Genomic DNA, 13,765 nt, shown 5'->3' on the forward strand with positions numbered 1-13,765 from the left:
TCTAACTCAGAAAATCAAAATTTTTCACTTTCAAAAACATCTGGTTGGGCCTCCCTGGTGGCACAGTGGTTAAGAGTCCGCCTGCCGATGCAGGGGATACGGGTTCGTGCCCCGGTCTGGGAGGATCCCATATGCCGCGGAGCGGCTGGGCCCGTGAGCCATGGCCGCTGGGCCTGCGCATCCGGAGCCTGTGCTCCGCAACGGGAGAGGCCACAACAGTGAGAGGCCCACATACCGCAAAAAGAAAAACAAAAAAAAACAAAAAAAAACATCTGGTTGAAGTGTTTAGAAGGATTCTTCCTTTCTTACCTGTAAGATTGTACTTTAGTCCCATGGTCTTGAAATTCCAGTGCTTTCTTCACAACAGCTTCATTTTCTTCTGGATAAACTGAACATGTGCAGTAAACAACTGCTTGAGCTCTAGTAACTACATTTAAAGAAGATGGAATTAATATAATGACCCCATTAACAATCCTAAACAAATCTGTTATGTTTTCAAACGTCTGTCTGTACTAATATCACATGGTTTTGATGGGAATTATTTCTATAGATGCTTGCATGGCTCCCCTTTAAAGCATGTATTAGTAATGTAGTCTGTGGCCAATAAATAAAGTAAATCTAACTGGATTGTATGGAAATCTAATCAATGTGACCAACCTAATTACAAACACAAACAAATAAATACTGCAGATTACCATAAGCTTGACACTCCCAGCTGTTCTTCCACAAGCCATATCACGTAACTAGTTAAAAGGACTCTAGAAACAGACAGACTTAGACGTGAATCCCAATTCTATAACTTACTGAGTATGAACCTGGGAAAATTACTTAACTCTCCAATTCTTCAACTGTAAAATGAGGTAATCTTACTACCTGCAACTTGCTCACTTATTCACACTTACTGAGCACCTACTATGTGCTAGGCAGTGTTCTCACCATTCAATATACACACACAAAAATCCCTGCCCCAGGGAGCTTATTTTCTATGTTTCATTGACATAAGACATAAATAAATAAGAAAATTAGGGAATTCCCTGGTGGTCCAGTGGTTAGGATTCAGTGGTCTCACTGCCAGAGGCCCAGGTTCGATCCCTGGTTGGGGAACTAAGATCCTGCACGCCAAGCAGTGGCACAGCCCAAGTAAAAAAAAAATACACACACACACACACACACACACACACACACATATATATAGCATTAGGAAGTGACAAATGCTATAGAGCAAATCAAAGCAGATACGGAGGACAGTTAGTTTCAAAAGATTATCCTGTAACTTTAAATAGAGTAATCAGAGAAAGAAGTTTAAAAATGCATTATTTATCATCTTCCTCATCTTCCAATCAACTCATTTCATAGATCATATACATACTATCATATTCAAATTAATATTTTAATAACATCAATTAAAGGGGCAGAACTCCTCTGTGTTTTCTATTTTGCCTTATTTCTACTTTACATATGTTATATCTTTATATATTAAATCATCTATACCCTATACTTACCTTTGAGCCTTTGGAGGTCAGGATTTATCCACACTCATATCCCTAACAACCAGCTTAATATCTGACCCAGAGTAGGCATTTGATAAACATGCACTGAATTAATTAAAGTTTATATAATTTCTCAGAGACTTCTAGATTTCCATATCTATGTGTAGAAGGGCATTGGTACTCAAAATCTAAATGGTACTCAAAATCTAAATGCAGTGATTGAAGCAATAATATAAATACTTAAAGAGCCTTGTTACTCAGACTTAAAGAGATCTAGGCTTTATCTGTAATTGCAACTCTCTTCTCTTTTTAGTACTAAGAGAAGTAAGAGTTTGATTAAAATTGGGATTATAGAAGAGTTAGGAGCAGGCACAATGACAACAGAAAAATTACATCGAGTAAGAAGCCAAAGAAAAGAAATAAAGAAGATGAAACTATACAACAATGGATGTATGTAATTATTTTACTTCAGCATTAAAGAAAATTGTAAATTATTGTTGCTAACCTATGTTTAAAATGATAGTAAGGCATATACTTTTGAGAATTAAATTGGTAAAAATAAATATTTTGTTATTTGAAGGAACTGAGTGTTCTGAAAAATTCACTTATGGTTCACACATCATTGCCTGAATATAATAGATAAATGAAGTATTAATGTTTCTAAGATTTACAACATATTTTCAGATTACACTGATAACAAACTTACATTTCATTGCATGTGTTAGCTGTTCATATTGTTGTTGAGCAAGAACATGAAGTTTATCTTCTGATGGGCCTCCTTGAGAGAAATCTTTAAGTAAACCTGTATCTAAAAGGAAATAAATGCTTTTAAATATATCACTATTAGATGTTTTTCATATATTGCTATTATCACATTATTTAATATTTTAATCATTTTCCCTATTAATGACAGTTTTCATGGAAAATATTTATTAAAAATAAATAGGCAGGGGACTTCCCTGGTGGCACAGTGGTTAAGAATCCACCTGCCAATGCAAGGGACACGGGTTCAAGCCCTGGTCTGGGAAGATCCCACATGCCACGGAGCAACTAAGCCCATGCACCACAACTACTGAGCCTGTGCTCTGGAGCCCGCGAGCCACAACTACTAAAGCCTGCATGCCACAACTACTGAAGCCTACATGCCTAGAGCCCATGCTCTGCAACAAGAGATGCCACTGCAATGAGAAGCCCGTGCACTGCAATGAAGAACAGCCCCCGCTCGTTGCAACTGGAGAAAGCCCGCACACAGCAAAGAAGACCCAGCCAAAAATAAATTAATAAAAATAAATAAAATTTTTTAAATAAATAAATAAATAGGCAGTATTATAAAAATACTGACTTAAAAACTGAATTGATAAAGGTAATTTTGCTTAGTTTTAATATTATTTTTCCTTTTTTCTGCAAGTTCTTATGATATAGTCATCCAACCAGCCAAAATAAGTCATTTAGGTATAAAAAACAGAATACAGTCAGTCTGGGTACTAACAGAGGGAAAAAAGATTTATTTTCCAAGGTAGAAACTGATGGGCTATGGTCAGATCTGAGTAAGAAAGAACACAAAAGGATACAGTTAAAAACATTAACTTACTGAAAGAAATTTAGGAAGAAAAAATTAGAGGGCCCGTGTGCAGCAACGAAGACCCAATGCAGCCAAAAATAAATAAATAAAATTAATAGAAAGAAAGAAAGAGAAAGAAATTCTTAGAGTAATTCTTTAAATTTCTGAAACTTTTTTTTTTTTTTTTTTTTTTTTTTTTGCGGTACGCGGGCCTCTCACTGTTCTGGCCTCTCCCACTGCGGAGCACAGGTTCCGGACGCGCAGGCTCAGCGGCCATGGCTCACAGGCCTAGCCACTCTGCAGCATGTGGGATCTTCCTGGACCGGGGCACGAAACTGGGTCCCCTGTATCGGCAGGTGGACTCTCAACCACTGCGCCACCAGGGAAGCCCCTGAAACTATTTTTAACATATTTCTTGATAATATTAACTAAGATATATTGAATACTACTCTATATAGATTATCTTATTCAACAACCCCTTGAAGCATTATTATCCTTTTAACATTGAAAAAACTGTTCAAGCATACATTAAACAACTTGTCTAAGGTCACATAGCTACTAGTTGAGAGCCAGGTTCTAGCTTGGCAATCTGACCAACCTCTAACCCCTGTTTTATTCTGCCTCACAGTAACTCCCTGCAGTATGAAAACCAATTATTTATACCATATATTTGGCTATTCCCCACTCCAGTAATATCACTAAAGCTTAATTAAACTCCATTTCTTCCCAATTTAGTTTTACACTTTTCTCTTTCATCACTTTTTTTTTTTTTTTTTTTTTTTTTGCGGTATGTGGGCCTCGCGCTGTTGTGGCCTCTCCCGTTGCGGAGCACAGGCTCCGGACGTGCAGGCCCAGTGGCCATGGCTCACAGGCCCAGCCGCTCTGCGGCATGTGGGATCTTCCCAGACCGGGGCATGAACCCATGTCCCCCGCATCGGCAGGCGGGCTCTCAACCACTGCGCCACCAGGGAAGCCCTCTTTCATCACTTTTTAAAGGACTATTTATCCATTATTATACTCTAAAACCATATCAGCTTACCTTTTCACCCCATTTTAAAATAATTCCAAGTTGTTAGCAGAGATCGACTTCATACATTCCTCAAATATGATAATTTTTATGATAAACATTCTAAAATTGGTTGTAATGTTTTCCAATGTTAAATTGTTTTTCAAACTAATTCATGATTTCTCACGAATCTAAGTCTTTTGGATTCATCCCCACTAAATTTATGACTAATATTTCTACCATAACCACTAGGTCAGCAGTTCCTTATTTGCTCTGGCTATTACCTCATCAAAGTACAGTTTCCTTCAAAACCCTCCTTTTTTCCAAGTTTTCCAAAGACCACTTCTTGGCTTATCCGGCCACCTCTTCAAGGATTTCAAAGTATTACCAATATCTAGGAAACTTTTTACTTTCCCTCTTTTTGTCATTTGTAGTTACCTTTGTGCTTCACCCACACCCCAGCCTCTAAATGATTTTTACCTATGGTTTATTTTGTTCTGCATTCCCACTTCAAAATGACCCAGGATAAGGCCAGAGTCTCACAGTAGTTCTAAGCTCTAGTTCTCTTAACTGGAATGCTTATTGTAGGTGCAGCTATTTCGTCCCCTCTTCTTTCAAAATCTAATTCTTCTTTGATCATTTCCCATAGTTAGTGTGGGAATTTTCTCAGTCTACCATACTCCCATCTGAGTTGGTTAGTCTTGGAAAGAAATTTTCTGTAGCAAGACAGAATTCCACATAGTTCAGTATAAGCCCAGTTAAAAATTGTGTGGTATAGTGCAGGGGTCCCCAGCCCCCAGCCACGGACCAGTAGTGGTCCATGGCCTGTTAGGAACTGGGCCACACACAGCAGGAGGTGAGCAGTGGGCGAGAGAGTGAAGCTTCATCTGTATTTACAGCCTCTCCCCATCACTCACATTACCGCCTGAGCTCCACCTCCTGTCAGATCAGGGGCAGCATTAGATTCTCATCGGAATGTGAACCCTACTGTGAACTGCACATGCGAGGGATCTAGGTTGCGTGGTCCTTATGAGAATCTAATGCCTGATGATCTGAGGTGGAGCTGAGGCAGTGATGCTAGCGCTGGGGAGCGGCTGCAAATACAGATTATCATTAGCAGAGAGGTTTGACTGCACAGAGACCATAATAAATCAACTGCTTGCAGACTCATCAAATCCCTATCAGTTATACAGATTGCCAACAAACACATGAAAGAATGCTCAACATCATTAATCATTAGAGAAATGCAAATCAAAACTACAATGAGATATCATCTCACACCAGTCAGAATGGCCATCATCAAAAAATCTACAAACAATAAATGCTGGAGAGGGTGTGGAGAAAAGGGAACCCTCTTGCACTGTTGGTGGGAATGTAAATTGATACAGCCACTATGGAGAACAGTATGGAGGTTCCTTAAAAAACTACAAATAGAACTATCATACTACCCAGCAATCCCACTACGGGGCAAATATACCCTGAGAAAACCATAATTCAAAAAGAGTCATGTACCAAAATGTTCATTGCAGCTCTATTTACAATAGCCAGGACATGGAAGCAGCCTAAGTGTCCATCAACAGATGAATGGATAAAGAAGATGTGGGGGCTTCCCTGGTGGCACAGTGGTTGAGAGTCCGCCTGCTGATGCAGGGGACGCGGGTTCGTGCCCCGGTCCGGGAAGATCCCACGTGCCGCGGAGCGGCTGGGCCCGTGAGCCATGGCCGCTGAGCCTGCGCGTCCGGAGCCTGTGCTCCGCAACGGGAGAGGCCACAACAGTGAGAGGCCCGCGTACCGCAAAAAAAAAAAAAGAAAAAAAAAGAAGATGTGGCACATATATACAATGGAATATTACTCAGCCATAAAAAGAAATGAAATTGAGTTATTTGTAGTGAGGTGGATGGACCTAGAGTCTGTCATACAGAGTAAATTAAGTCAGAAAGAGAAAAACAAATACCGTATGCTAACACATATATATGGAATCTAAGGGAAAAAAAAGGTCACAAAGAACCTAGAGGCAAGACGGGAATAAAGACATAGACCTACGAGAGAATGGACTTGAGGAGATGGGGAGGGGGGAGGGTAAGCTGTGACAAAGCGAAAGAGAGGCATGGACATATATACACTACCAAACGTAAGGTAGATAGATAGTGGGAAGCAGCTGCAGAGCACAGGGAGATCAGCTCGGTGCTTTGTGACCACCTGGAGGGGTGGGATAGGGAGGGTGGGAGGGAGGGAGATGCATGAGGGAAGGGATGTGGGAACAGATGTATATGTATGACTGATTCACTTTGATATAAAGCAGAAACTAAAAAAAAAAAAAAAAAAGAGTCATGTACCAAAATGTTCATTGCAGCTCTATTTACAATAGCCAGGACATGGAAGCAACCTAAGTGTCCATCAACAGATGAATGGATAAAGAAGATGTGGCACATATATACAATGGAATATTACTCAGCCATAAAAAGAAATGAAATTGAGTTATTTGTAGTGAGGTGGATGGACCTAGAGTCTGTCATACAGAGTAAATTAAGTCAGAAAGAGAAAAACAAATACCGTATGCTAACACATATATATGGAATCTAAGGAAAAAAAAAAAGGTCACGAAGAACCTAGAGGCAAGACGGGAATAAAGACATAGACCTACTAGAGAATGGACTTGAGGATATGGGGAGGGGGAAGGGTAAGCTGTGACTAAGTGATAGAGTGGCATGGACATATATACACTACCAAACGTAAAACAGCTAGTGGGAAGCAACCGCATAGCACAGGGAGATCAGCTCAGTGCTTTGTGATCACCTAGAGGGGTGGGACAGGGAGGGTGGGAGGGAGGGAGACGCAAGAGGGAAGAGATATGGGAACATATGTATATGTATAACTGATTCACTTTGTTATAAAGCAGAAACTAACACACCGTTGTAAAGCAGTTATACTCCAATAAAGATGTTAAAAAAAAAATCCCTATCAGTGAGTGGCAAGTGACAATTAAGCTGCATCTTATGGAGTAGACTGGACATAAGCAACACACTTTGGTTGTCACTGTCTCCCATCATCCCCCGATGGGACCATCTAGTTGCAGGAAAACAAGCTCAGGGCTCCCACTGATTCTGCATTATGGTGAGTTGTATAATTATTTCATTATATATTACAATGTAACAATAATAGAAATAAAGTGTACAATAAGGACTTCCCTAGTGGCACAGTGGTTAAGAATCCGCCTGCTGGACTTCCCTGGTGGCAGAGTGGTTAAGAATCAGCCTGGCAATGCAGGGGACACGGGTTCGAGCCCTGGTCCGGGAAGATCTAAGCAACTAAGAGCAACTAAGCAACTAAGCAGAGCAACTAAGCCCATGCATCACAACTACTGAACCTGCACTCTAGAGCCCATGGGTCAAAACTACTGAGTCCGTGTGCCACAACTACTGAAGCCTGCATGCCTTGAACCCATGCTCTGCAACAAGAGAAGCCACCGCAATGAGAAGCCCGCACACCACAACGAAGAGTAGCCCCTGCTCGCCACAACTAGAGAAAGCCCGTGCGCAGCAACGAAGACCCAACACAGCCAAAAATAAATAAATAAATTTTTAAAATTAAAAAAAAAAAAAAGCGCACAAAAATGTAGTGTGCTTGAATCATCCCAAAACCATCCCCCCACCCCAACCACCGGTCCATGGAAAAACTGTCTTCTACGGAACCAGTTGCTGGTGCCAAAGAGGTTGGGGACCACTGGTATAGTGGAATTCTTTCTATAGTGTAGTATAGTGGAATGTGCTAACTAATCTGAATTTGAATCCCAGCTTTGAATCTAGCTACATGACCTCAGGCAACTTGCTAAATTTGTCTGAATCTTGGGGGTTTTTTTCCCCTTTATAAAAGAGAGATAATTAAATAACACTATCCTCACAAAGTTATTGTGAATATTAAGTTATAATGCATGAACACTTCCTAGATATTGACTGGGGCATAGTTGCGCTCCATATATATTAGTTTCTTTCCCTCAATTACTTTTTCTTCATTTTAGATTCTGTCCTTGCTAGAAATAGAAAACAGTTACTCAACATATACTGAATGTTGGTGGAATGTCTTCATTGTTTAATATTCTAGTTAACCGTACCTATGCCTTTCACTATAAACAAGGAATTAGAGTAAGAAGCAATTTCAGTTAACATGCTGTGATTAAGAGCATGATTCAAAGGGCCAGAGTCAGAGCAGTAGTGTTTGAATCCAGGCTCTGACACTTACCAGTCAAAAGACTCTGAGAGGCTTCAACCTCTCTTGAGCCTCAGATTCCATATTTATAAAAGAGAAATAATGAGTAACCAATTCATTGAGTTCTTGTGAGGATTTGATAAAATAATCCAAGCAAAGTATTTAGTTCAGCGCCTTATACATAAGTGCTCAATAAATGTTAATGTTAAATAATACCTCTTAATTTATTAAAGAAGCAAATAAAATATTCTCAGAATATTTAATCTGAGATATTCGTATCATAAAACATACATACTGGGGGTTAAAGAAGTCTTGAGTTTGAAATAGTCTGATCATGATTTAATTGGGATCATCTTGAAGCACAGACTCTAGTCAGGCAGATCTAAATCTGAATCCTAGCTCTCTTACCAACTAGTTATGTGACTTCATAAAAACGAATGAATCTTTCTGAGTCTCAGTTTTTTTATCTATAAAATGCTGATAAATGTTAATGCCTATATTCTGAGCTCTGGTATATACCAGAATAGCATACTGGCATCTGTTCTGATTGCCTACGTCACTCTAATTATTGAACATTTTGAATATTCCCCTTGCCCGTATCTCAGAGAACTGGTATAATAAAGATTAAATGAGGTAATGAATGTAAAATACTTTATCCATAATAAGTGCTTTATATATGGTAGTGATTCATTAATCAGATGTATCGGATATGTCATCTTAATGATTTTAAATAATTTCATTTTAAAAATATTAAAATTTCAATAATTTAGAAATTAAAAATCAAAGCAAGTACCTTCATGCTCAGTTAAAATAAAGTCTACTGGATTGCTAACACCCAGTCCTGAACAACGAGGTAGCAGCAGAATCACTTTCACTTTCTGTAACCTATGATCCTCTGACTCAAGGTTAATCAATGTCTCATGAAGTATTTCAATATCTGGGAGAAAAAACACAGAAAATGTATGTAAAAATATTAATTAAAAGTCTTAATGCAGTATGTAATTATATCTATTTATCACTGTTCATTTTTAAATCCTCAACCCCACAAAACGTCATTTTAATGCAGTCAGAAAAGAGGATTATTTTCTTATAACATCCTAAAGTTAATGCGTGAATTCTCTTAATAGAGTTTTCTCCTTTACTTGAGAGAATGATTTTGAAGTTTAAATATCTTCTACATAAAATATAATTTAAATTTTCCATTCTGAACTTCAGATTCCATTTAAAGCAGTATGGTATAGTGGAGGGAAATGGCTTTTAGAGGCAGAAATACCCAAGTTTGACTCCCAACTTCACTATTTCCTATCTGTGACTTAATCTCTGTAAGCCTCAATCTCCTTATTTGCAAAATGGGATAACAAAGCCTACACCTCATCTAATTATAGTGAAGATTGAGATAAAGTAGTTAGGTTTAGCATGGTGCCTAGTATACAGTAAATGCTCAGTATTGGTTACTTCCCTTCCCATTTTTTAACCCCTTTTATATTCTATTTTTCCCAGAAAAAAAATTTTTATTAGCATTTATATTTTCACTTAGCATTTTATAATTTTTATTTAGCCACAGTCTAAAGGTCCTCAGGGACCTTATAATTTAGTTTAAGAGTGTCTGCCTTCCCTCAGGTTATAACTATCTGTGACCCTATCTTAGGGCCACCCCTTCACTTCTGCAATGGCTCCCATTCCCCGCATCTGCTGAGGAGTCACTCTTGAAATTGCCCTACCCAACCCTTCTCTTGTCTGATCAATTCTTCCCTCTTTCTATTCTGTCTCTTTTGAAAAAAATTTTTTAATCAAGTGGGCCTTTTACTTTTTTCCCCTATTTTTAACTTTTTATTATAAAAGTTTAAACATATTATGTCAAAAGTAGACATAATATGTAATCAATTCTCAAGTACCCGTTATGGTGCTTCAACAATGAACCATTCATGCCCAATCTTGTTTCATCTATATCCACACCCACTTCCACTCCCCCATATTATTTTGAATCTATAAAATATTTCACCATATATCTCTAAAAGATAAGAACCCCTTTAAAAATACAACCCCATACATTTTAAAAGTAATTCCTTATTATCATCAAATAATAATGGCATACAATCGTGGCTCAAATTTTCCAATAGTCTCACACTTGTCAAATTTTTTTTACAGTTTGTTTAAATCAGGATTTAGATAAGGTACATACATTGCAATTAGTTGATGTCTTATTTTAAATTTCTTTTTGTTTATAGGTACCCACTCCATTTTTTCTTATCATGTATTTCTTAATGAAACATGTTTTTTTTGTACTACTAGAGTTTCCCGCAGTCTGGATTTTGCTAATTACTTTCCTAAAGTGTAGTTTATTAGTAGCTGGATCTTTAGAGCTTAATTAGACTCAAGCTCTTTTTTTTTCTTGGTGGGTGGGGAGCATAAAACTACTTCACAAGTGGCGTCACATTCATCCATTAAATTGCCTTTATGGTACCAGCAAAGGGGTTGCAAAATAGTCATATTCTACTCCCGTCTTCCCTTTTTCATTTATCACCTGGAATGCTTCTAAAAGAAGAAACTTCCCTTCCTCTACTGCTTGGTTACCCAGTGGTCCCTATTCTCTCTGGTTAACTAGGTAAAAATTCAAAGGGGTAATAAACCTGGAACTGCTGGATCATAGGGCATGTATTTTTTCAATTTTAGTGACTAATGCTAGTTTTCCAAAGTCACTGTACAAATTTACAGTCCAACCAACGGTGTTTGAGCATTCCTAATGCTCCTTACCTTGCCAGCACATGGTACTGCCATCTTTTTAATTTTAATCATTCTGTGGATATGTGGTGGTAAGTTGTGATTTGAACTGCATTTCCCTGATTACTAATGGGGTTAAGATACTTTTACATAAGTTTTTTTGGTATTTGTATACCCTCTTTTGTGAAAAGCCTGGTCATGTCTCTTGTACATTTTCCAATTGGGCTTTTTTTTTTTTTTTTTTTTTTTTTTGCTGTACGCGGGCCTCTCACTGCTGTGGCCTCTCCCGTTGCGGAGCACAGGCTCCGGACACACAGGCCCCGCGGCCATGGCTCGCGGGCCCAGCCGCTCCGCGGCATGTGGGATCCTCCGGGATCGGGGCACGAACCCGTGTCCCCTGCATCGGCAGGCGGACTCTCAACCACTGCGCCACCAGGGAGGCCCTCCAATTGGGCTTTTTTATTGTTAATTTGTAAGAATTCTTTGTACACTGTGGCAAAAAAAAACTCTTCATCAGTTTATATATTCCCTCTCTACAGTTTGCCTTTGGACTCTCTTAATGCATAGAAGTCCTTAAATTTAAAAAATTTTTACTGTAGTCCAATTTATCAATCTTTTCTTTTATGATGAGTGCTTTATGTGCCCTGTTTAAGAAATCTTTACCAACCCCAGTCAAGAAGTTTTCTCCTATAATACATTCTAGATTCTAGATTTAGATGGTGTAGATAGTGTGAAGTATGGGTCATTTTTTCCCAGCACCATTTACTAAAAAGACCTTCTCTTCCTTAATATCCTGTAGCATCAAGAGGACTGAATTGAATCTATACAGATCAACTTGGAGAGGAAACATCTTTATGACATTTAGTATTTCAATTCATGAACATGGTCTGTTGTTTCCATTTATTTAGGTCTTCTTTCTTTCTTTCAATAATGTTCCATAAGTTTTATGAGATGTATTCCCAAATGTTTTATGTTTTTTTGTTCATTGTAAAAGGTATCTTCTTCAGTTTCAAATTTTTGTTATTGGTGTATGGAAACTGAATTTGTATGCTGACCTTGTATCTAGCAACACTGCAAAAGTCATATGTGTAACTGATTCACTTTGCTGTACAGCAGAAATTAACACAACATTGTAAATCAACCATACCCCAATAAAAATTAATTTAAAAAAGGCATATGTGAAATCTATAGTTTATAGATTACTTTGTATTTTCCACATATATAATCATGTCACCTATAAATTAAAGACAATTTTATTTCTTCCTTTCCAATCTTTATATCTTCTGTTTCTTCTTTTCCTTCCTTACTGTACTGCCTATGATTCCCAGTACAATGTTGATTAGAAGTGGTGATGGCAGGCATGCTTATCTAATCCCTGATACCAGAAACCTTTAAACATGCCATCAAGTATGATATTTGCTGTGTATATATATAATGAATGAATGTTAAACTTTATCAAATTTCTTTTCTGCATCTATTGAGATGACCATAAAATTATTCTCCTATTAACATGATAACATAAATTGATTTTTAAGAGTTAAACCAACTTTGTATTCCTAGAATCCAGCTTATTTATAATGTATTATTCTTATATATTTCTAAATACAGTTTGCTAATACTTATTTCAGCTAGCTAACACTTTTTACAAATGTGCTAATGAGTGGCACTAGCCTATAATTTTCCTTCCTTTAATATCCATTTCAAGTTTTTGATATTAAGGTTATAAATTAACTGGGAAGTAATCCTTCTTTTTCTATTCTCTGAAAGAGTATTATTTCTTCCTTAAAGGACTAAAGGTTTTTAAATTTTTTGCTTTGTGAGTGGGGAGATTTTCAATTATGAATTTAATAGACATTTATATCCACTAATTTTAAGATCTTAATAGATAATAGATACAAGAGTATTCAGATCTTCTATTTCTTCTTCTGTCAGTTTTGGTAAGTTGTGTTGTTCTAGGAATATGCCAATGTCATCTAAATGTTCAAGTTTGCTCATAGTATTTTTTATTATGTTTTAAATGTCTCTAGGGTCTGTAGTAATATCTCCCTGTCCATTACTGATAACTGAACTGTTTTATAAACTTTTTTCTTGAAGAGCTGAATTAAATTAATATACTTTACCCATTTTTAAATTGTGATATATGTCTTATTATTGTTTACATATTCTAGATACAAGCCCCTTATTACATATATGATTTGTAAATATTTTCTCCCATTCTGTGGGTTGTCTTTTCACTTTCTTGATAGTGACCTTTGAAGAACAAAAGTTTTTCATTTAGATGAAGTTCAATTTACCTTTTCTTTTGTTGTGCTTTTGGTGTTTAAACAACCACTGCCAAATTCAAAGTCACAAAGTTTTACCCCTGTGTTTTCTTCTAGAAGTTTTATAGTTTTACCTCTTATAATTAGGTCTTTGATCCAGTTTGAGTTAATTTTTGTATATGATTTTTTTTTTTTTTTTTTTTCTTTTTGCGGTATGTGGGCCTCTCACTGTTGTGGCCTCTCCCGTTGCGGTGCACAGGCTCCGGATGCGCAGGCCCAGCGGCCATGGCTCACGGGCCCAGCCGCTCCACGGCATATGGGATCCTCCCAGACCGGGGCACGAACCCGCATCCCCTGCATCGGCAGGCGGACTCTCAACCACTTGCGCCACCAGGGAGGCCCAAATTTTTGTATATGATTTGAAGTAAGGGTCCAACTTCATTCTTTTGCACATGGATATCCAGTTATCCCAGCACCATTTGTTGAAAAGACTATTCTTCCCTTGTTGAATGGTCTTGGC

The 13,765-nt window shown here is 37.8% G+C and overlaps 1 protein-coding gene across 1 annotated transcript in view; it reads right to left on the bottom strand.

Annotated features, from left to right (window-relative positions):
* NSUN7 (NOP2/Sun RNA methyltransferase family member 7) overlaps positions 1-13,765 on the bottom strand; it is a 61,677-nt gene that overhangs the window by 17,369 nt on the left and 30,543 nt on the right. The window contains exons 7-9 of the mRNA XM_060091527.1: positions 9,057-9,200; positions 2,197-2,298; positions 310-427 (exon numbers count right to left, since the gene is read on the bottom strand). Coding sequence (XP_059947510.1) covers positions 310-427; positions 2,197-2,298; positions 9,057-9,200 — 364 coding nt within the window. The remainder of the gene's footprint in view (positions 1-309; positions 428-2,196; positions 2,299-9,056; positions 9,201-13,765) is intronic.

This window comes from Mesoplodon densirostris, chromosome 1 (genome assembly GCF_025265405.1).
Source record: "Mesoplodon densirostris isolate mMesDen1 chromosome 1, mMesDen1 primary haplotype, whole genome shotgun sequence".
NCBI lineage: Eukaryota > Metazoa > Chordata > Mammalia > Artiodactyla > Ziphiidae > Mesoplodon > Mesoplodon densirostris.